Below are 24,385 nucleotides of genomic sequence, written 5' to 3'. Positions count from 1 at the left end.
AGTTGAAAGCTGACTTCCCCCCTTATTTATAAAGGCCTGGCGGGGCTTTGAGGAGACAGTAGGTAATTGTGTGCCACCACTTTAGCTGGCCAGGAGTCAGGTTTTAGATTTCAGGTTTAGCTTGAAAACAGACTTCTTAGGCCACCAGTTCCCAACAGCTCTGTTAACTGGGTAAACCTGCTGCTCCCCAAAGCCAGAGCTGAGCTCCTTGACAGGGAAACCAGGAGTGACTGAAGCTCAGAAGTTATTGCTCTGTTCCATCCCACTGCAGCTCTCTGCATCTCCCAGCCTGGGACCCTTCAGACTGACTGTGCCATCCCTATCCTGCATCTCCTCCCTGCTCCAGGCTTGGCCCCACACAGCAAATCCTCCTCCATCCTAACCCAGAATGGCCCCAGACTAATAAAGCATAACAGCTCCTCCCCTAAGCCTTGCCTACCTGCCTGAGCTGTTTACTGTATGGCAACAGGAAAGGCCAAATCATGGATATTTATCTGTTCTGCGAGAGCTTTAAATCTGAACATCTGCTGCAGAACAGGCGGGCGCTTCCAGCTCCATCACTGCACTGTCAGTGCTGACAGACACCTAGGCAGCTGCTGTGCCAAATCCCAGAGGTGGGTGCAGGGAGTGAGAACGTGGCAAATCAGGAATCACAAGCAATGGACAAAAAGTTCTTTCTCTGCCCCTCTCCTCATCCTCCATCCCACCTCCTAGCAGTGTGGTTTCCCCCCTCCCCTCCCTCTCTCACCCTATGGGCTCAGTACCTTTTCTGCAGCGATGGGCACCGTGGGTGTTGGAAGGCTGGTGGGAGATTCTGGCCTTTTTTTGTGCTTCTGTTTAGGTCTTTCTTTGTCCTTACGACTCTGCAAAAGAAATCAGAGAGTACTGCAAGGCTTATGCTGAGAACAGCGGTTGTAAGGGAAAAGAAAGGAGGGTGTGTAGGGGTGGATTTACAACCATACATTCATATTCCTCTTTCCTTCCCCACCCATCCACAAGAGCCCAATGTCCCTTCCCCCACATCCCATCTCCTTGCCTGGGAGCGTCCCGCTATCTCTGCTCCAGCTGCAGCCAACATCTGGAGCGCAGAATATCGACAGAAGCCCCCAAAATCAGCTCATGCTTAAGAAGATAGGGAAGGATTTCACAAGCTCTGCCTGATTTCAAGTAACCTGAGCTTTCCTTTTGCTATTTCCCCAACCGGGGGCTCTGCGCCCCTTTACTCTCTTACCTTCTTGGATGGTCTCCCAGATCCACCCCGTGCAGCCATTGGGAGGATCCTGACCTCAGCACAAGTTACACATGCACAGGTAAAGAGCTCGCTCAGTGCTGACCCAGAAGCCCACCCCCATCTCCCCTCCCAGCAGAGAACAGCTGCTCTGGGCCCATCTAACTGCAGCCAGACTATTCCAATTCATTCCTCCACCCTGTTTCTTTCTCTCACTCAAACCCCAGAAAGATGGGGAGCCTTCAGATCACACCGAGTCCTGCCCACCCTGCTTCAATCAGCTGGAGAATGGGCTGTAAGGAGGGTCCCAATCCTTCACACAGCTCTTTTACCCCAGGAGCTGAATCCTCACCTCAAGACTGTGTTCAGAACACAGCAGTCCCATGGTAGGGATTCTCTAGAAGATGGAGATTCCTTCCCCTTGCAGACAGAAGCCTTGGTGCTACCATTGGCAGCACACTATGGCAGGACTGATGAGCTGGGGACCCCAATCCCACCTGGGTGGGTGCTCTCAAACCAGAACACACTGCAAGAGCCATAGAATTGAAGGTGAGGGCCACACACCTCCTTATAACACAGAGCTCATCCCCTTGCTTTCAGACCCCTGAGTGCCTTTATGGTGCAACAGGGGGGATATACAGAATGATGCTGTCAGTCCCAGCGAGACAGTGCTGGAATCATTTAACTTCACATTCACAGTCAAGACAGGACAAGAGAGAGCCAAGTCACGGCTATGACATCGAACCTACACACCTACACACACCCACAGCCACGTGGGGAAGGGCAGGAATGTCCTGGCTGTCACCACTGCGAGCCATAAAACCTCCCACAATGTCACTGTGATGGTAACAGCCAAACTCACATCCTCCAGCTCCAAAATGCTGCCTGTCTCCTGGCTGAACAAGCTCCACTCGCTGCTGGTTCAGTCTGCAACAGCCAACTGAGCAGTGCTCTGCTTCTCTGTAGGAGTGCATCCATATGTACATATTCAGCAAGAGCCCTGCCTGCACAATAGGGACCAGATTTCTGGAACGCCTCAGTTCCCATTCAGATGCTTGAATAAACCATCACGTTCTCCCATATAAGAAATGCTGGGCACGGAGCTCTTTTGAAGATCTGGCCCTGATTCCACGTGCTGAGCAACTGCACATGAACTGCAGATCTGCCCCACGGAGAGAGGCCGTGGTGCTCTGCCGCTGCAGCCCGATGAGGAGCAGAGCAATGCAGTGCCCTGTGTTAAATGGGCACTGTAATTAGTGCCACGGCTCAGCAGGTGCTGGTAGGATGGTGATGCCCACAAAGCTCGGTCCCTCCTGGCTTCATGCTGTTATGCATTAAGGCAACCCAGGCCTCCCTTAGCAGCTGTGGGTTCTCTTCAGGAACTGGAAGGCTCCAAATACTTCCTGCCAGAACCACAGGGTGCAAAGAAGGGAGGGCAGGAGGAACGGAGGGCAGCAGCACCATCCCCTGCTTCTTGAGTGCCTGCTTTGCACCCAGCTCTGATGTGCCCAGCACCTTAATCTCCCGAGCATTCCTCTGCAAACCCTTCCAGACCCACATGGCTGTGCCATGAGGCAGAACCCATGGGAGGGGGAGGAGGAGGAGGAAGAGAAAAAGAGGATGCACTGTGTGCAGGAAACCTCTTGCTGCCCACATCCCATCTTTACAAGCCAAAGCTGAGCCCTACCTTGCATCTGCTGGGTGCTCCCTACATCAGGTGGGCATGATGGGCGAGCTGCAGGGAGCACAAACCTGCCCCCAACAACAAACGTCATGGAAAACAAGTTCTCCCCATGCAAGGCTGAGCATCTGGAGCTTGGCATGGGGGCACGGAGCAGGCCAGGCTGGTTGGGGAGGAGGGAGCCACACAGTCTCCCTTTGAGCTCAACCAGCAGAGAAGGAAAAAAACAGGATCTCTCGCTGCCAAAAAGGGCTGTGCACAGTCCCTCCTGCTCCCCCTTCCCAGAGCCCCCCTCTTCTAATCTGCTGGACACCGGCAATGGGATCATTAAAAGTAGACTGGGCAGGGAAGGAGGGAGGGCAGAGCCAGGATGCTGGGAAGAGCCAAGCAGGCTTTGCTGCTCCCTCCCTCTTTCCCAGGCTCTCTGAACTCCCTGCCCAGAGTAGGAGGAGGAGGAGGAGGAGGAGACCCAGCTCTAAGCTGCAGCCATGGCAGCGGCAGTGAGGAGGAAGGCACCGGGCAGAGGGGCACCAAACCCCCTCCTACATCCCCCCACCTGCATCACAAAAGGCCCCAGAAAGCAGACAAGGATGCTATATCAAACAAGGCTCCTCTGCTAGATGAGAGCAGACTGAAGTTCAGGACTGGGAAAAGCATCTCTGTGCTCCCATCCACTCCTGGTGGGACAAACTACACTCCATAGGGCACAGGAATTGATTTTTCTATGCATTTCCAGCAGACAATATAGGTGACAGAACATCTGCACTTCATTCAACCCCTGTGCGTCATCCGGCCGGTCTCTTGGTGTTGAGCTATTGTTTTCATCCTTTCTTTCTTTCTCCTTTTAAACAAACCCTGCATAGGCTCCCACAGGGCAGAGCACACGCATGGCACTACCAACCCCAAGGAAATCAATGGGGATCTATTTTCTAACGCCTGGCACAGCCCTGGGAGGAGGCACTGAATGCCATGCAGAGCACCTGCAGCCCAGAGCTCACACACTGTTCTATGAGCATTCAGTTTTGCCTTCAGCTCTGCAGGATGGGACCTGACAGCCATATAGGTGGACAGGCTCAGGACAAAGCTGTTCTGCAGCAGCACAACGACCTGCCATATAATGTACTCCCAAACTCTGCAGGAAGCCCCAGTTTGGGTTCAGCCCCTATTTGGGCACTGCATGCCCATGCTGCCTCCCTCCATCCCCCTTTCCCTGCCCATTCCAAGCACCCTTAGAACCCCCAGCCCTGCTGCTCTGCCACTGCAGCCCCACTCTGTGCTGCCTGCCCTCCTCATGGGGATGCAGAAGATTCTGCCCCCACACTGCACCAAGTTCCCCCATCCCCACTAGGGCCTCAATGCACCCACAGCAGCAAGATGGACTCTGCATGCTTCTGAAGGAGCCCAGAGGCCAATAACAGTGCCAAGCAACACCAGGAAGCTATAAATAAAGCCCCAGCCCTCCTGCTTTTGCTTCCCCCTGGCGCTGACCTGCTTTCCAAGCCAGCAAGCAGCGCTGCCCAATGGACCCTCCAGCCTACACCCAGCACAGAGCTGTGCAAACACAAAGCTCTGCCAGCCCCCAGCTTTGCACTGTCAGTTCCCATCCCAGCCCATCACCCAACCCTGCCCTCCCACCAACCCTCCCCGGATTGCTCCTGCCTAAAAATAGCACGTTCCAGAGCAGTGCCAACCTCCCAACCCATGCACAGATGCTCTTTCTCCTTCTTCCTCCCCTCCCAGCAGCTGAGCACACACACACACACACGAGGAGTAAACACTCCCAATATGTTTGAGCCTCGTCGCCAGTGGGAAACTGACTTGATGTCACCGGGTACGTGCAGACCTGGGAAGTGAGGCTTGCCTTGTTTGCACACATTATCAGGTAGGTTTGGGCAAGCTTCCCAAGCACCTCATGGGCACGGTGGGCAGCATTTCAAGCTGGATATTAAAGGATAACCTCTGTAAATAAAGAGGGAGACGGCTTTCCTGCCCACACAGCTTATGGGCTCTCAGCTGAGCCTGCCAGCAGGGTGCCAGCAGGCATTCACCATGGCCACATTGCTTCTGAAAGCTGGGCTGGGATCCACCAGGCTCCGGCCACATAACCCACCAGCATGACATGGGGCTGCTGCTGGATGTGGGTCACCATGATTACCCACTCAGCATCACTTATTCATGCTGAGGACGCCTACTGCAAACAAGGGGAGAGCACACACATGAAAACAAGCAGGCAGCCCCACGTTGAGGGCAGGGCTTAGAAAACTCACACTGCTATTTCCATCAGGTCACCACATCACCACGGTGTAATTTGGCTTTTGCCCACAGCAAAGAATAAACCAGGCAGAGGTCATTTGTTGGAATCATTCTGGGTTTTCCCAAGCAAAAACCACAGCCTGGCCCATGCAGGATTAAAAACTGACGGCACTGAATGCATTTCTTCCCCCCTCTTCCCAATGTTATTTCCACTGCAGATTCTACACCCCTGTTTTGGGGTGCAAAGGGAGAAAGGCAGAGCTCTGCTGGGATTCTGCCCTCTGTGCTCACTGCTGTTTCTCCTTGAAATACAAACCTTCATCACGTGGCTCAGTTGGTTAATGATGAACCCCGGCGTGCTGTTAACACGGCCTGTAACCTTGCAGCAGTTTTGATGAGTACACCTTAACCAGCACAGTTAAACAAACAACGCTGGCTCTCATCAGATCTGGCACGCAGTGCTCTTCTAAAAGCTTGCTTAGCAAATGTAAGTTGCTTTCAGGAGTAGACTTGAAGCGGGTGGCACAAAGCACTGCCTATGGGATAGTAAGTGATGCTGCTGTTGGTAATTAAGCTGCTGGCCAAAGCGTAGTTTAACCATCAGTCCCCTAAAAGTTGGGATCTGGGAACTGAGAGCAATGACCCCCAGTTTATCAGGCTCTTGTGTTTAAGATCACAGCTCAAAGTACTCCCAGGGATCAGCCATGTAGATGGAACCCACAGCACAACATCCACATGCCATAATACAGAGACGGCAAAGCTGTGCTCTGCCAGGACAACCCTATCATCCAAACACAACCTGGCTTCCCATTCCCCACCCTCTATTCGCTGGGTTCCCATCATGAAATGCAGCCACGGTTCAGATCTCTGAGCACAAAGCTCTTTGCAGAGCCCACCTGAGGATCCAGCCATGCTCCCTGTGCTCTCATCCCCCTCCTCACCTCCATTGTTCTGCCTTAGGACTCATTGCTCTGCACACATCTCACCTTCTTTGGCCTTTCGTGGTGGGACAGGTGCTTCTCCTGGGTGGGGGACGTGGACCGACTCCTCCTCCCAGCAATGAAAGAGCTGCCTGCAGAGTGTCGTGAGGTCTTCTGGGGTCAGCGGGGAAGGGGCATCATGGAGAGCAGGGGTGGGGGGTCAGGAACAGAGAGAGGGAACAGTTTTATAGGGCCCAGCTTTCACTAATTCATTCAGTAAGTGAATGGTTCACAACACGAGGGACTGAATTCTCTTCTGGATTCTCCCCCTGTCCTATGGCAGAAACTCAGGCTGTTCTATTACACCTCCTGCTCAGGGTACATATTAACTCCCTGCCTTCCTCCCCTATCTCCTGCCATCCCTTGTACCAAGCAGAGCCCTTCAGCACCCTCCCTCTAAAAGAAAACACCCCTTTGGCATCCTGGGACTGCTCCTTCCATACAAGTGGGATCAAAGAAGCCAAATGCAGGATGAAGATGATGCCTTACATCCGAAACTCACCATCTTATTGAAGTGGTACTTGCAGTAGCCACAATACTTGACATTGTCAACTTCCAGGACTTCCTCCTCACACAAGAGCCCGGCCATCTGGGCACTGCAAATACACGCAATCAGAAGGAGGAGAACAACAACAATCATTGCTTTTCTACCAAACTGCTGAGCAACTTTTGCTTTTCTTAAAGGAGAAAGCACACAAGGAATCTGCACCAAGCTGGGAATCCCCCTGTTACTGCTGATGGGCAAACGCTGCTTTCAGACTGCAGGGGTACATGAGGATATCAGCCCTTAACATCATATCATTTAGATGATCCTCTTGTATGTGCTGTGCTGGAAAAGGAACATTCCTGGCTCATGACTCATCCCTTCTCTCCTTGGATTCCATACAGTCCTAGGGAAATCCCCAGCCCTCATTCTAACTGGGGAAGGCTTTGCTGAAACCTCAACCTTCCTGGGGAAAACAGAGCAGGGATGAGATACCCCTACATACACAGGTGGGATTTGGGTGTGTAGGGACACACCACCGTGTGCTGCATCCCCAAAGCCACAGCAAAACTGGGACTGATGCAAAGTGGATGGAGCTCACCAGGTGACGTGGAAAGCTTGCCGGCAGCCGTGCCGGTTGCATGCCATGCAAGCACCAGAGGCTGCTTTGCTCTCCCTTCCCTGCTCCTCACAGATGTAGCAGGTCTGCAAACAAAAGGAAAAAGGAATCTGTCAGAGAGGCAGACTGCTTTGCTCCTGCTGCTCTCCAGGAGGCAAAGCCTTCAGGAGCTAAATCTCACATCGTCTCCCTCCTGGGATGGTTCTTTCTCAGCCTCCTTCAGCCCCAAACAACGAATGCATCTCATCAACATAAGGAGCAATAAACATGCAGCTTGAAGGAGCTGAAGGATTGTGCATTGGGGGAGAGGAAAAGAAGGGATCAAATGTTACTTGCAAGAAGGGTTTGCTTTGTGAGTTCCGAGATCTCAGTACCCAGAGGTTAAAGTAAGTTTGATAGGAGACGTGGAGGACCAAAAGAAGCCACGAAGCAAGGCAGGATAAGCAATGCTGGGGGCAGGGAGAGAGCAAAGAGGGCTCACCTTGTTGAAGCGGTCGTGTGGGACGGACTGCAACACAATAGGTTCCATTGTAGCGACGTTGGCAAACTGCACCTCGGGAATGTACAGAGCACACACAACGTGGGCCCACCCTGGGGAAGCAAAGGCAGAGCAGTGCTAAACGTGCTGAGCCCGCTGCTCAGATAGGGCTGCAGACAGGCAGGAGAGGGAAAGAAGGAAGAGAATATAGGAAGGAAGCCAACTTGAGTTAGATATTAGATTTGAAACGGTGCTTGTTGGAACTTGGTTAGGAATCAGAGCCTTTGTGGGAGAAAGACAGGCAGATACAAAGGAGGAAGCAGAGGTTTATTGGGGGGGAAAGCACTGCGCAGCACTCAGTGCCCTTCAAAGCACCCCAAAGACTCATAACCCAGTGCTGTAGATCTCCCCAAACCCAGGGACAGCATCCCAGCAGTAAGTGATGCTGATGGGGGCAAGCCTGACGTGCAGCCCTGTGCCAGTGGAAACAAAGCTCCCTTTATTGGCTGCTATCAGTGGCTGAAGAAGGCTCTTTTTCACCAAGCCAAGCGAGGTTACAATCTGAAGCCACCAAGACGCTTCCCAAATCAGATGTACAAGCTGAAATTCCATCTGGGCAGGACAGAACTGAGAAAGCCTGAAGGTCAGGAGCCTTTGGGGGCTGATCCACGCTGACTGCACTGACAGACATTGGTTAGAATGAGGGTGGACTCGCTCGGATGAGCAGAACTGGGCTCTATGGTTACGGAATCACACAGCTCAAAAGGAGAACTGTTTTGCAGCCAGGAGAGCTGCTTGGACCCCAATGCTCAACACAGGGCTACTCACCTCCGTTGTCGGTCCGTTTCAAGGCTCCATCTTTGTGGGGACACAGTTCACATCTCTTGAAATGAAGCAGAGACAACAAGTTTAATCTGACCCCCTCCCCCGTGGGATACAGGGCTGGTTGGTTTAGAATGTGCTTCTGAAAGACAGGGCTGCTTTCAAGGAGAGGAAGTGGAAGGAGGGCTGAGTGTGGTGTGGGTATAAAAAGACACTGAGCTGCGTCAGGCTTTGTAATACGGACACATTTAAGCCCAAACCTGAGGGCCACAGGCAGCTCTTGTCTTTCATGGGGCTTTTTAAAGAGAAGTTTTGGTCCTTGCGGTCGTGAAGTAAAACTGAAAACCATGACTCAGAGAGCAGAAGGCAAAGAAGCAGAAGCCATCATCTATCTTCACCTCTTTCCTTCCTTTTCTCTTTCTCTTGTGATATATTTCTTTCCAGCCAGTCTCGTGATTGGGGCTGTTGTAACACTTCCAACAGCTGGGCAATAGGACCCATGGATAGCCCAGCCCCATAGCAAAATGTGGGCATCCTCACACACCCCCAAAGACCCTCCACAAAGGTGGGCATCCTCATACATCCCTGAAGACCTTCCATAGAGATGGGCATCCTCACCCATCCCCAAAGACCCTCCATGAAGGTGGGCATCCTCATGGAGCTCAGTTCTCCTCCTGCTGACATTCAGACTGACACTCAATGGGACTGCAGGGCTGTGGGCAAGCAGGGAGGCTCATCCCAGCTCTCAGTGCACAGATAAGTGACCAAGGGACAAAAGCCATCTCCCACCTCACTTCCCCTGCAACTTTGCTTTGGAATACAAGGCTCACATTGCTGCTGCTCGGGTCCAGACTGACGAAGAGGCTCTCACAATTAGCATGGAAAGCCAAGACAGAAAAAAAGAACTGGGTGAACCGAGACACTGGAATAAGAAATTTGCACTTGAAAAGGCCCCTCCGCTCTCCCCTCCACCCCTCGGATCAAAGCGGCTCTCCCACCACGCGATTAGCAAAGCTCTGATTGTAACAAGAGGGGTTAACAGCTCCATCGGCCCCACACAAGACTTTTAATAGCCCTGCCTCTAAATGACAGCTAAAGCCTTCACATGATCCCTCACATGAGTGCCCTCTGGCCATCGCAGCTCACCGGGCTCGCCAGACAATTTGATTACAAAGTGGATGGGCTTGAGCTGCTTACGGTAAGCACAAAGCATCCGCCGCATCCTTTAGGGACCCGCACATCTGAGCCGGGATGCAGGCAGGGATTAAACACTTCCTCCTCCTTTCACTCAACCTGTGCAGCCTTCGGGGGGGGGGGGTTTACTTTAATTCTTTGGGAAAAAAGCAGAGTTGGTCGATTAAAACCAATGTTGGAGCTCCTGATCCCCTACCCACCCCCCCCAGGGTTATGGACCCAGGGACAGGGTGCTGAGCTCCTTCCAAAACCAAAGACGAGATGGAGCCCCTCTAAAGCACACAACCTGCCTGACTCATTTCCCTTACTCTGATCACACTACATCAAAGAAGGTTTTCTTTTCATTCATTTACCCCATCTGTTGCTATGGCTGGAAAGGTGGAAGGATTTAAATAGGAAGTTACCCCCCAGATCTGCTTGGGAAGGAATTTTATCACTGCTTATCAGAGCAGCAGGGCTGAATGCTGCACGATGGAAGGGTCTGACTGAAGCCCACCATAAAGTGCCCAACCCCTTTCAATGAGGGGGAGCTGAATGAGCAACCACCCTGATGCTTTGGTTTGCTTGATACCTTGGAGGCTTTTGCAAGTGCCTGAAGCACAAGAGGAAAGTGCTTGTAATGAGTGCAGGTGAGGAGCTGTGCACCTCTGCACTACTGTGGGTTGCATTGTTGTTCCACTGGAGGGCTTCTCTTTGCCTGGGAGCCGGGGGAAAGAGATTCAGGAAACCCAAATTCCTTTCTCTGCTCTGAAACGACCCTGCAGGATGTAAAGCTGCTCAGAGACACATTTGATCCTCTTTACTGCCGGGCACATAAAAGCAGCCTCTCACAAAGGGAGGAGAGCTCAGGTCTGAAAGTCTGGTCTTGTTTACACTCCCACTTCCAATGAGGGATGAGTTAGTGCGATGCAGGATGCATGGCACAGATACCTACTTCCCCCATCCGCCCATCCTTGCCAAGTTCTTCGCCCATCTGTGGAGCAGATTACACTTCTGTCCTGCAGTCAGCAAAGCCCAGCTGGGATGGAGCATAAATCTGCAGAGATCCTCTCCATTGGCTTCAACCAAAAATGAGCTGAATTAGCTCAGAAGGCAGCGTGAGCATCCTCCGGTGCTGACCATCCCAGCTGAGCTCTTCTGCATTTGAGAAAGGCCACGGTTTAATCTAAACCCACTTAGAAGGAAGGGAAGCATCTCGGATTTAGGGCAGAGCAGAGGCAACATCTCCACTACAGCTGACAGATCCACACCCTGGCTCTCAGCAGCAGCAGCCCTATCTGATTAGGGCTCACATAGGCAGGCACTGCAAGGAGCTGCTGTGCTTTAACCTCCCAGCCCATATGAATAACTGCCCTGCAGACAGACCTCAGGGGCACTCCTGGTCTGATGGGTTCCACTTCTCCTGCCTCACCAGGATTAATCGAGAACATTTGCGAGGTGTTCCATGTGGTTCAGTTGCTACACAGGCACAAACAAAGCCCTGGTCCAGCATCCTGGCCTTTCCTTCCTCTATGCAACAAACTCTTTGTGCAAGTGGGATAGGAATGGCAGCCCATGCAGCAGTATCTCAGGTGATGACAACACTCCAGCACTGCAAAACACCCTGAGGAGCTGCACAGAAGAGCTGCAGCCTTTTACAAGCACACCATGATGTCTGAGGTCTCCGGATGCAAACTCACTATAGGCTTGCTTACAAGCTGCTTTAGCAACGCTCTCATTTAAAGAACCCTCTGATATAATCCCTCCTGTTGCACAAATAAGAAACAAAGGGGAAGATTTGGAAAGAGAACTGGTCTCTTGGGAAGGTGAGGGGTGAATGCTGTGCTTAAAGTTACACTGCAGGGTATGGGCAGAGCTGGGATCCTTCGCTCAGGGCAGTGGCATGAAGGGCCCTGTCCCAGCCTGCTCCCTATAGGAACATATGGGCTCTGTACTCACCACCCTGGCGGCTCTCTCTTGAGATTCACATTTCCGACAGAACCACGGCCCAGTAGGAACCTGGACGATCCCATAACAAGCTGCAAGGGAAGCAGAAACATTCATTTGACCATCTATATACGGACCAACTCATGTCTCATTGATCAGAAGCAGGTAACAGAACTAAGAGTTACACCCAAGCAGCATCCTCTTCCCCTTTGGTAAAATACCATCTCAGCATCATGAAGGGAATGAGCTGAGCATCAAATTCAGGTATTGCAGGACCATGCCAGGAACAGACCATGTGTTAACTCCATCCCCTAACAAAACTGCTTGCTCACCCAGCTGCACCAGGCATCCCTCTTGCTTTCCACACCCCTATGGATTGTCTCAGTGGTTTCCCTCTGCACATTGCAGCTCCCACACCTCTAACATTCACCTCCTTGTCCCATAGGGCTGTGTTGCTTGAAGTCCACCCCCTTCTCCCTCTGTCTGCCCACTGATGCTCTCTGTTGAGTCCTTAAGGGAGCTTTGGTGAAGCCGAGTACCGCACAGGTGGGTTTATAGCAACAGAGCTGCTAAAGATAGGGGTAAAAAATACAGCCGTGTGCATCCAGGTGGGGGAATTCACCCAGGAAAGAGTGAATTCTATCTCCTGTATTCCACTTTCAGATGTGAGCTGGCAGTCGGAATGGAATCCCGGCCACTCGAGACATTTGAAACGAGGTTGGACAAAGCATCTGAAAATATCCTGCTGGAAGCAATCCGGAGCTGTCCCCAGGGAAAGGAACAGCCACGACCTGCAATAGGCTCTTCTCCATCTCTCTAATGTCTTTTATTCCACTTTCCAGCCAGGAAAACGAACGCAATGGTGGAGTTCAGCTGAGAGAGACGACTGCAAGATGAGCCAAGGCACAGACACAGGGAAATAGAAACTAACAAGGAAAGCAACGACAGAGGAGCCTGCTGAGGGTCCATCTTTAGCAACAGGCTCAGGGCCAACAGCAAGCACTCAGCTGGAGCCAGCGTGAGCTTCTGTGCCCGCTGCTTCCAACAGGAAAACAGGGAAGAAAACAAGAAGGAAAGCAGGCTGTCAAGAAGGCAGAGCTGAAAACGTCATCTGCAAACGTTCTTCTTCATTTCCAGTGTTTGTTAAAGGCCTTGAATTTGTTCTTTAGGAACCTGAAGCCCATCAAAACACCGCACTGCTGCTGTGCATGGGGGCAAACTGAGCAGCCACGACACGCTGCTCTGCTCCCCACTACACAGCTGTGCTTTCCAACCACACCAGCACTGTTCTCCATCATGTTCCAGCTCTACTAAAGCAACACAACCCGGCTGCTGTTCGCAGCCAACACATCCATCTCCACGGCCATGGGGCCCAGAAGCACGCACCCTTAAGTGCCACAATTAGAAACCATTCTTGCCACCAAATCAAAGCGTCCAGATGAACCTTGGCAACGAGCGGGAGGACATCAATGTCCTTTACCCCCCTCCAATAAACATCAGTGAATGAAACCATTCCTTTACATGCAGTTCGATGAGAGATGGGAAGAATGGAAGAGCCGCCAACATTCAAAAGCCAAACATCCTTCCAGAGAGACCCAACAAGGAGGCATGGAGCAGAGCAAGCCCGGCCAGCTTCACTTCCTCCTTCACCCCCCTCTCCCATCACCTGCTCTCAGCACAGAAGCACCAAGCAAGGGAAAAAGAAGAAGAAAGCTCCACCTGCGGACCCCCAGAGCAGCGCCTGAATACGGGAGGCGGCTCGTACGGCCGGACAAGCCGCTCAAGAAGGGGTTGAGATACACGGGGAGATGGATGGGATAATAACAGACGGCAACACGGACACGCCAGATGAGACCAGAAACCTCGGTGCTGTTCAAAACAAACCAGCCGGGTCGATCGCTGCTCCTCTCTGTTGGCTTTAAAGACGCACAGACGAGCGCACGTCTCTATTTCCTGGGAGATGAGCGGACGACAAACTTTCCGGTCCCATCGCGTGTGTTAGGGGCGTGCTCCGAGTCATTTAAAATGCAAATCGCGCTTATCTCGGGGAGGAGAAGGGCCGCTTCCTCCCTGCCCTCGGAGGAGGCGGCGGCTGCCGGGCCCGCGGCCGCCCCCGCGGGGTTACACGGGGCCATGCGCGGCAGCGGGGCACGGAGCGGCGGGGGCGGAGGGTCTTAACCCCCCTCCATGCCGCGATGCCCGACCTCCCCCCCCCCACCGCACCAGGAAGCGGCCGGCGGCGGCTGTCGGCTCCCGGTACCGCGTAGAGCCCCGCACTGTGCGGGCCCCCCCCGCACCCAAACCCGGGGCGCAGCTGACGGTCGGTCCAGCTCCCCCCGCGAGGCTCCGCGGTGGAGACGGCCCGTCGGCAACACCGTTATTTGGAACAATGGGGTGAAAACAAAGCACCCCCCCCCCCCCCCCCCCCCCCCCCCGGCCTCCGGGGCTCCCGGCGGGGGAGGCGGCGGCCCCCGCAACCCCCCCCACCCCACCTCTATTCCGCTGTGCCCCGCGATCGCGATGCGGGGCCGCGCTCCTACCTTGGTGCACCGCCACATTGCAGCCGTGTCCATCGCAGTACACCAGCGGGTTCTCCGCCCAACCCCGCTCATCAGAACAGACACAGCAGCCTCCCACCATCTCCTTCATACTTCCATGAGGGTTTCCTTCCCCCCCCCCCCCCCCCCTTCTCCTCCTCCTCCTCCTCCCTCTACGCACACACTCCTCCTCCCCGCTCCCCTCCCCGTCCGCCGCCTCCTTTCACACGGCCGCCCCGCCGGGGGCGAGGGGTGCCCGGCCCCCCGTGGTGGCGTCGCGGCGGTGCGGAGCCGGGCGGTGCTCCGGGCTGGCCCGGGGAGGGGGGGGGGCCCGAGGGCGGTGCGCCCCCGCCCCGCACCCGCCCGCACCCCGCACGCTCTCCCCTCGCCCATGCAACAACGCAGGGACGCGCACACACACGTACACACGCACACACACACACGTACACACGAGGCCCCCCCCCTCCCCTTTTTTTTCCCCTCCCGCCCCCCATCCAGCAATCATGGCTGCTCCGGTAAAATCTAAGGTTCACGAATCGCAGCTTGAGTGGGTCGGGCGAGTTTCCGCGTGGATTCCCCCCCCCACGCACACACACACACACACACTCATCCGCGTGGGGCTGTTGTGTTGGGTTCGGCTGGATTTTCCCCGTTTGCTTTTTATTGTTTTGTTTGTGCGTTTATTTAATCCCCCTCCGGCCGCTTTACGCTCATTTCTTTCTATTTTTACATCCCCCTCCCCATCCATCTCCCTCCTCCTTCCGAGCAATATCGAGCAGGAATCCGAACGCAATGTGTGCAACCCGATGGGTGAACGCCCGCCCCGGTCACCATGGATCGCTCCGGATCGTTCCCCAAATCCTATTATCTCCGCAATTCCTCTTTGACAGATTGGGGCTCCTCGAGCGCCACCGCCTGTCCTGGTTCCCGAGGCTCCTCCCGATGGGGTTTAACCCGTTGGCACCTGTTTGGTTGTGATTTCTTACCATATAAAACATCCTTTCTGTAGGTTTATACCCCAGCAGGAAGAATGTCAGAAATCAGATGGAAAGCAATAAAAAGAAACGAGAGCAAAGCGAGGGATGCTCCGTGGGGTTGTACCTGCGGGTCCCACCGGGGTGTGCCATGAGGAACAAACAGCCTTTAGATCGGACACATCACCCCCAGCAGGTTGGGGGGGAAAGGGGAAAAACTGAGCATATCAATAACTGAGCCTTAAGGAAGAGGCCCAGAGGGAGCCTGAAGGATCTGAAGGATCACAATGAGTGGTTCCAGCAGGTATAGCTGCACCCGGAGCCACTGAAAGACATAGAGTAGCCCAGGTCTCACCACCTCTCACATAGGTCCACACTGTCCCCACAGATAAATGAAGCAGAAGCCGTAAATCCTCATGGTTTCCTATAGAAGTGGCAAAAATTCAACCTTAAGAGTCATTCCTGGTGCCCAACAGTGCCCTCAGATGCTGCCCCTGGGGTGGCCAGTGGGCCTGTGTTTATACAAGCATTTCTCCTCGCAGAAATCAAGGGCTTCTGCTGGAAGACCTGGAGCAAAGCATCAGTGGTTCTGCTGTAAGCACAGCTCCATGGGAACCGTTCCTGGTTTCCAGGAGCTTCAATGAGCCCAGGAGTGGTGCCAGCATCTCCCAGGCACCAGCAGCCTTCCTCTTCTCCTCTCCTTTGCTCTGGGTAGGCTTGGAGGGGTCAGCAATGCTATGGTTTCTTTATATGAGAAAAGACCTCATCAGAGAGCAGAGAGGAAACCCGTTCCAGCAACCCCAATAATCACCACTTGAGCTCCCTTTATGCTGCACCTGTTCAAGCATCACATCAAGGGGCTGGAAGGCAGACAGCTCCCCAAGCCGCTGCCTGCTGGGCTGCTGTCTTCCCTTTATTGCATTCCTTTGAGAGTCACAGGGGCAGACAATCCGGTCACCACATTGCTGGAAATGCACTCAGCCTTAGCTCAGTGTTATGGGAGGGTTTCCCCTCCTTCCCCCCCCCCAATTCCCCCTCCCCCCTTTATGTTTTTTTCTTTTATCTATTGTGTTATGGACTTGTTGAAAGGGAAAGGGGGGGGTGGAGGGTTTGCTTGGTTGCCTTTGTAACCTGGAGGGGATGGTGGGTTTTAGGGCTGTCTCAACCCCCAAGATAAAATGTGGAGCGGCTGCTGGTCGCGCTGTGGGCACTTGGACTTGAACTGCCTTCAGGGGATTACGTTCTGCTTTACATCACTGATTCCTTGTGGGGAGGGAAGGGCTCTTGTGGGTAAGGACTAGGGGGAAAGTTGGGGCTGTGAATACTGGGATGTGGAGGCAGGGATGCAGTGCTGCTCATTTATCATCTTATCAGCCCATGTGTCCAAAGTGTGGTCGTAATATGGAATGGGTGATGCTGAAGTGATGTGCACTGACTCATAGGCAGTGCTGTCTTCATGGCCATAACCACAGCGGGCAATGGCAGAGCTCATGGATTCTCCACCCCACAGCCAGAGCTGTTTGCTTCACTTCTGCCTGCAGAGAAGAGCAGAGCAGAGCAGAGCAGCTTCCCTTTTGGAAGGGGACGGCACCTTTCCATCTGTTGCAAGGCCCCCTTAGTTAAGATCTAAAGGCTGACCTGGGAATCCTTCAGGCAGCAGAGAATAAAACATTCTTACCAGGCTCTGAGGCCTTATTGGTGCCTCTTTCAGCTGATCCCCACTTTGGCTGTGTTATCTATAAAATACACGCTAAAGAAAAGAGCAACAAAATGCACGCAAGGAAACCTGTCCTCCCTGTAATAACTCCACGTGCCCTTTGGAAATGTAAAGACAGATGTGCATGGAGCAGTGCAGTGTTCACAGTGTGCATTGCTCACAGCAGGGCTTGCAATGGGATGCTCGCACTGAGTGGCTCACAGTGATGGATTGCCCCCTCTGCACAGGATCCTGGTCCTTCCCAACAGCTTCTCCTGGGAATAAAGGCTCTTCCTTGCTTCCATTTATGGGGAAACTGTCACTTGAGGTTATGGTGAGCAGGGCTGGTTCCATGTAGGGCTAAAACTCGTCTATTTGAGGGCAGGCAGCTCCTTGCCCCTGTACAGTGAATGTGGTTCCATCAGATTTTATCTTGTTCCTTGGGGCAGGTTGCAGGAAGGAGGGAGTGATGCAAAGCAGTAACCCTGGCTGGCTCCAGCTCTGCTATGGGCCCATTTAGTGCTGGAAGGAAATTGCTTTCCCCTTCTCCAGCTGTTGTTCCAAAAGAAGAGATGTGACCCTTCCACCTCCTGCTCTGTTTCAGGATCGGCAGCATCTTGGTGGCATCCAATCTCTGCACATCACACCATGAGCCTGTTAATAATGACAGTGCTGGTAAAGGAACCACAAGTGACTCTTCCAAGCTTTATTTCTACCCTTTCTCTCCACCAACAGCTGATGGCATCACCCATCACAGCACACAAATAATTCCCATGGAGGTTCCCCCTTCCCCCAGGGCTGTGAGCTGTGGGTTTGGGTTGTAATACATGGAGGAGATGACTCTGTTTAACCAGGAGCTGAAGGTAGTGGGGTAAAAGTCTCCCTTTGTGCCCCAAACTCCACTTCTCACCCTGCTCACACATAGGAAACACTCACAGTGACTTCCTACCTTGGCCCCATTGCTCCCCTACACACCCCCCTACCTCCCATACACCCCACTCCCCCCTCAGAGCCCTCTTTGGTTCTTAGGCCAAATAGCACCGCAGAAGTGCAAGTTATTCTCCATGAAACAATGTCATTAAGGGCTTTGAAAGGAAACAATGATGTCATTAGCAGCTTTGAAAGGAAACAGTGCCATTAATGACTTATAAAGGAAAAAAGAAGCAATCGGAACACCTTCCGTGCTGACCTTTCTTTTCCTCCAGCACCTCAAATCACATGAGTGGGTCCATCAGGTTCATCTTAATGGTTGTGATGCAATTAGAACTGTAAAACTGATTAATATTGTGGGTCAATGGGCAGGAAGATGATAAATTCACAGCTGGGGTTAAATCACACTTCTATGAGTGGGGATATTTTGAAGAGGTTCTTTGAATCCCTCCATCTCTCTGTCCAAAAAGCCAGGACTCCCTCCATGCTGTGACATACAAGGGGGTAATTCCAGCCCCAGACCTCACTGGGGAAGCTGGGGTTCCTATGGGCCAAGCAGGTGGTTTTGGGGTTGGTTCATTTCATAGGGTGAGGTGAGGAGCAACTCCAGAACAAACCAAAAGAGAATCCAAATCACATCAACATTGCATTGGATGGAACTTCAAGAGAACAATTAGCCTAATTCCCTCCAGCGAGGCAGAACCAAGGGCTGATTAATGCCATATTACTTATTATTATTATTTACATTAGGCAGTGAAAGTACACAACAATTAACAGAGGAAGAAGTGATGTGGTCTATGTCTGGAAACCAAGACTCCACTCAGCAGCCCATACTTTGGCTTTTACATTAATCCTTAGGGACTTCCATATCAGCTGGCTTTAAAGCCTCAATTTTTGACCAAGCTTTGGAGCTTTTTGCTCTCATTTCTGGGCACCCAAAGCTCTGCTGAGTTGAACCAAGGATGGGAGCACCAAAACCACAGCACAGCACTGAACCCCATAGATCCAGGCCCCCTCCATCCTAATGTGGGAGGGAGGGTCTGTAATCACAAATGGCAGCTCACCCTGCCCAGGCTCAGCTTTTCTCCTCCCTTCCTCCTCCATTGCCTATATATACATATATATGTGTGTGTGTGTGTATATAATGACTTCTCAAGCTGTTTTCCAGCATGCAAAAGAACCCATTGCAAAGCACTACATCAAAAGTGCTGCACAAAGCCCTGCTGCTCTGCACACCTCTCTGTGTGCCCCAAATCCCTCCAACTTCTGCATTCAGGAGCACACTGGGGGTGCTGGGTGCTGCATGGACCCCCTATGTGGGTTCTGGGGCTGTTTTGGAGGCTGCAGGGCTGGGAAATGCCAGGGCTTAAAGAGCCCCATAAATATTGACAGGAAATGATCGGTGGCTTTTCTGGTTGCGAGCTGCAGAGCTGAGGTTCAGGCGATGACATCCTGTCCCCATGCAGATCTGGGGCCGTGGGGCTGCTTGTGGAGGGGGGGCAGGAAATGGGGGCACGGAGTGAGGGGAGAAGCCTGGGGATGGGAACCAGGCATGAATGTCCCTACATTCTTCATCCCCTGCCTTCCAGATGCTGTTCTCTATCTGTCCCCCAGCACTCCATCCTCTGTCTTTTCATTCTCCATCCTCTGTTCTCTATCCCCCAGCCCCAGCCCCTCAACCCCCATCCCTCAACCTTCCATCCTCCATCCCTCCATTCTCCATCCTGTTTTCCTTCCCTACACTCTCCATCCTTCCATTCTCCATCTTCTATCCCCCATCCCTCCATCCCCCATCTCTCCATCCTCCATCCCCCATCCCTTCATTCTCCATCCCTCCATTCTCCATCTTCTGTTCTCCATCCTCCCTCCACATCTACCCATCATCTCACGACTCAAAACGAGATAATGGGCCCTTTGAGCACCCTCTGCCCCCCACAATCCCCATAGGACACAAACAACTGGGGCCTGACGTGGGGCAGGGCAGCTTCCAGCAGCACTTGACACCTTTGTTAGGCACAGAGTAGCTCTGGGCTTCAGTAAAAGCTGCAAAGATGGAAAGGAAGCTGTAACCAAAGCTTCGTCACCGATCTGGAGAGATTTGCATGCTCTGTTCTGAGCTGCCTGCTTACTATAAATGTCCTAATTACTTGTCAGAGGAAGCAACTGTTTCCTTTACTGATAATTCGGGTGATTTATCGCGGCTGATGCGTGCTGCGTTCAGCTCATCCCTTCAGTCATCTGCCTGTTCAGTAACACACACACAGCGGGTCAGACCTTCTCACACACCCGATTACTCATCAGAAATGTTGAGGCTGTGACTCGTTGCAGTCACCGGTGAGTCACGGCCCTTCCGACGGCCACATTCTGACATCTGAGGTTTGCTCCCAGCGGGGAGAAAGTCACCGAGCTGGCACTGAGAGCTGCTCCTCGATGGGCGGAGGGATGGAAATCCGGCTGTTGTTAGTCGGGATTACAACCTCACACTTAAGCGATGCTAAGGACAAATCTACGCGGCACCCACCGAGATCTGTTCGTCCGTCGGATATTCTTCTGCTCCACCTGAGAGCTCAGCTCCGGCTCCGCTAAGGAGGATGCCCGGCCCCGCAGAGGGAAGGCAGCGGGGACCTCTGCTGGGCGAGCCGAAAACTGACTTTTTTCCCCCCAAATGCTCTCCCCGAGGGCCGCTCGCGATGGAGCCTCCGGAGGGCGCCCGCAGCGCGTGTTCCCCCACCCCAGGGTACGGGGGGCAGAGCCGGGGGGGGGGGGGGTAGAGTCGGGGGTGTGAGCAAAGGGGCGGAGGGTTGGACTGGGAGGAGCTGGGTTCGCTCTCGGATGGATGTCGGCTTTTCCGAGGACGTGAGACCTTTCACACACGGGAATGACCGACATAGACCGAGTTAAAAGACTTCTGTAGGGCATTTTCTTCACACCATCTGTCCATCCGTTTATCCATCCATTTATCCATCCATTTATCCATCCATTTATCCATCCATTTATCCATTTATCCATCCATCCATCCTTCCATCCATCCATCCATCCATCCATCCATCCATCCATCCATCCATCCATCCATCCATCCATCTGCCTCAGCTCAGACCCCCTGTCTATCCAACCCCTCCTATGATCCCCACGTTCCCCCTCCCCACCCCAACCTCTCCCCCATTCCCACCCAAAGCACAGCAGTCATTCATGGGAAGGACCTGAGGACAATCCTCAGCCTCTCGGTAATTCAGTCTGCACCCCACGTTGCTGGGTTTGAGCCCATTTGGCAGCAGATAGAACAGTTCTGAGTGGAGAAGCTGGGGGAGCACCGGGGTAGATTTAACCCCTACCTCTGTGTGTCTGTGTGTGTGTGTGCAAAGAGCTGTGCCAGCTGTGAAGGCACACACGGATGCTTTGCTCCAAGGGCTCTATAAGGGTTTGATGTGGCTCTGTGCTCCCGTATACTGAGTTTGTACTCTACAGACTGAGAGCTGCATCTTAATTTGCGATATTTAAACACAAGGAGAGTGCCTGTTCCTCTTATCCACTCTCCTTGGGATGGATGTGCACGGGGCTTTGATTAGAAACTGCTGGAGCTTTTCTCTTCTGGAGCTCTGTGCTCTCACCCTGCACCCACCTCAGCCAAAACCCCACTCATCCAGAGCAAGATTTTACACTGGTGTTTGCCATTGCCAGAAAGCAGCAAACTTTACAACCCAGATGTGCTTGGAAGGGGGGGTAGGGGGTCAGAGCAATGCACTGCTGCTGTGTTTATGGTGAGACCCAACATGATTGCAGTGGTTTATAAGCTGAGGGCATCCAACCTCGCCAAGAATGCAGGTTGCTCTTTGCTTTCTACCTATCTAAGCCAGATGCTGCGGGTATCTCCCACTGCTGACAGCCGCTTTCTTCAAAGGCTTGTCCTCAGCCATCCATCCATTAGGATAAAAAATGAGCTCTCCTTCTCCTGCATTTGTTTTGGGAAGAGGGAAATTATTTAAACAACTGTATCTCCATTAAGTCGGGGTGGGGTGCGGACCCCTTTTGCTTTCTGAAATGGAGAGAAGTGCTGCTTCACAAAACATCTGCTCCCCCCCCAACCCCCCCCATCCCAGCTATCAGCTCACAGTGTGTGCTGAAAGAAGCCTCATTTCGGGGGAGGAGGGGATGATTTCCCCTTCATTCCCTCCTTGAGGAAGACAAAGGGGCAACATCAGCACTGATATCTGCCCAAACCTTTTTTGTTTCATCCATCCACGATTGCACCTCCCAAGGCCTCCCTTCCCCAGGCTGTACAGTGCACGTGAATGGGGACAGAGGGGAGAATAGCTGCTTTTCTCTGCCCTCCTCCTTCAAATGGGCTTCAGCCTCAGCCTGAATCTTGCACGATGAGATACTCCCAGAAAGAAGTGGAAGAACATCAGCCCTCCCTGCCATTGCCACCAGCAAAGAGAGCTGCAAGGCTTCCCATAGCAGAGACAGCCGCGCTCCTTTAGGACACGTCCCTTTAAGCAGCCCCTTTGCCTTCTTATTTACAATAAACACATCTCTGGCAATGAAACCCTCGCCCACTCACAGCCTCCCCCTCCCCAAAGCCCATAAAGCTCCAGCTTTGCATATCTGAGCGCTGTTCTGCAGGGCTGGGTCCTGCGGGGGTCCCAGGGTCACGTTGGGGGCAGCGGGGTCATTGTATAGCCATCATGGGTCAATAAGCAACTGGTCAGGCTCTCAATCCACATCAAGCCTTGAAGAGGACTGGGAAATGGGAGAATCCATTCATAATAATAATAAACTTGTCAATCAATAGCGGGCAGGAGGAATACTTTGTAAAAGGTAAAAATATATATATATAAGGCTCCACGTTTATCCTCGGTTGATCTCTTGGTTGTCCACTTGTTTGTTGAAGGGTCCAATAGTGAAGGTGTGTGTGGGGGGGGGTCCTGCTGCACCTTGGGGACCCCCAGGAAATGGAGACTCCCAGCAGCCCATCGCTGCTTCCTGCTGAATATCCCAGTGGATATTAGGAAGAAATCAGCCTGAAAGGGAGGAATCACAGCAGGAAGGTTCTCAGCCCCAATCCTTAGGAGCAGGAACTGGGTTATGATGCTAATGTGTGCCCGCTTCAGAGGGCTTGGTGCAGCCCATGCAACACATGCAGCTCTCACAAGCCATGCAACCCTTGTGACTCATGCACCTCATGCAACCTAATGCACTCCATGCACCCCAGGCAGCCCATGCAACCTATGCAACCCCTGCTTTGCACACAGTTCATGACCCCCAGCAGGAGCAGCGCAGAGCAATCACGGTGCTGCTGAAACACTCAGGAAGCAGCACCTTTTGCAAGCACCCAGCACATTGCCAAGCACCTATGGGGTTTGCAAAGCGCCTGTTCATCTTCACACCGTGCTGTGCCTGCACAAATCACCATACACACACACACACACCACCCGATCTTGCATTGAACTTTATTCACAATCAAAACGCTGCTGGTTTGGGTCCCGTTTGATAGAGATTTACAGGGAAATGCTTCAGCCTTCTGAGCCCGTTTCCCCCCTGCTTTGTGCTCGGGGGTCCCCCTGCCCCCTTTGCAGCCCCACACACCATAAGGAGCCGTTTATTGCACAGCCCCAAGTCCTGTTTTCTTTACCAGAGCCCCTCAACCCCATCAGCCACATCGGACGGGGCTGTGAATACCAGCTCCCCTCCTCCAGTTTGGCACACAGCAGAGCTCAGCTATAGGTAAAATGGCCCTGCTATGGGCTGCAAACAAGCAGAGCAGCCCGGCAGAGCAAGAGGGACCCTCGGCGTCCGCCCAGCTCCGTCCATCTCGATGCAAACTTCCCCTCCCCTCTGCCCAAACAAAGAGAGAATTCGGTGTTTGTGTTGGAAACGGACCCTTTACTCACAGGAAACTCAGCCTGTGGAAAAACGAAGGCGAAAACGTACCGCGATCCCGCGGCCGCAGACTGCAAAGAACGAAGGGGGGGGGGGGTTTCTCCACCCGGTGAGGCCGCGGGGTGGGCTCACACGTGTGTTGGGAAGGGAGAAATCCGGCCGGCCCCGTTTGTGCTGCGGAGGAACCGAGCTCCCCTGAACAGCCCGAAGGTGAATGAGAAATCAGGTGATCCCCGCTCCCAAATCGCGGCCGACGGCGGAGTTATTTTAAAGCTTTTTACACACGTCCTCAGGAATGCGCTTCCTCCTCCTCCTCCTCCTCCTCCTCCTTCGGGACTGTTTCTAAATCGGGCTCGTTTGCGGTCGATCGGATTCCGAGTTGAACAAATCGTTATTATCAAATTACTCCGATTTCGCCCTTCCGAACCACAAAACAAAAAAGGAAAAGCCGCGGAGGACCGACAGTGATTTTGCATGTGGGATACAGACGAAGCTCGAGAGGGAGCGGCGTGCAATGCGGAGCTGCAGCCTCCCTTCTCCCCCTCCCCAAATAAGGTTTCCGAGGTAACTGCAGCCCCCACATCAGCTCCTTGCAGGGACCTCCGTATTTGGGGAGCAATAGAGGGGATGGGACGGCGGAGCTCCGGGCCGGGTAAGGGCCGTTTTGTAGGTTTGGGGTTTGTTTTCCTCTTAGAGGCTGAATTCT

General features: G+C 53.1%; 1 protein-coding gene across 3 annotated transcripts in view; it reads right to left on the bottom strand.

Annotated features, from left to right (window-relative positions):
* Positions 1-14,344, bottom strand: part of MLLT6 (MLLT6, PHD finger containing) — a 32,719-nt gene extending 18,375 nt beyond the window's left edge. The window contains exons 1-8 of one of the 3 annotated variants that reach the window (XM_015885719.2): positions 14,206-14,344; positions 11,678-11,757; positions 8,552-8,606; positions 7,727-7,836; positions 7,228-7,331; positions 6,645-6,738; positions 6,149-6,256; positions 765-863 (exon numbers count right to left, since the gene is read on the bottom strand). In XM_015885719.2, the coding sequence (XP_015741205.1) occupies positions 765-863; positions 6,149-6,256; positions 6,645-6,738; positions 7,228-7,331; positions 7,727-7,836; positions 8,552-8,606; positions 11,678-11,757; positions 14,206-14,314 (759 nt within the window). In that variant the 5' untranslated portion in view covers positions 14,315-14,344. Of the gene's footprint in view, positions 1-764; positions 864-6,148; positions 6,257-6,644; positions 6,739-7,227; positions 7,332-7,726; positions 7,837-8,551; positions 8,607-11,677; positions 11,758-12,095; positions 13,695-14,205 lie in introns of those variants that run through there. The other 2 variants (XM_015885720.2, XM_015885721.2) reach the window with 2 other exon arrangements.
* Between the last annotated feature and the right edge of the window lie 10,041 nt (positions 14,345-24,385).

The sequence above is a fragment of the Coturnix japonica genome, chromosome 27 (genome assembly GCF_001577835.2).
Source record: "Coturnix japonica isolate 7356 chromosome 27, Coturnix japonica 2.1, whole genome shotgun sequence".
In the NCBI taxonomy this organism is placed as follows: domain Eukaryota; kingdom Metazoa; phylum Chordata; class Aves; order Galliformes; family Phasianidae; genus Coturnix; species Coturnix japonica.
Note: the sequence above shows the minus strand (reverse complement) of the source record. Positions and strands in the feature narration are given on the sequence as shown.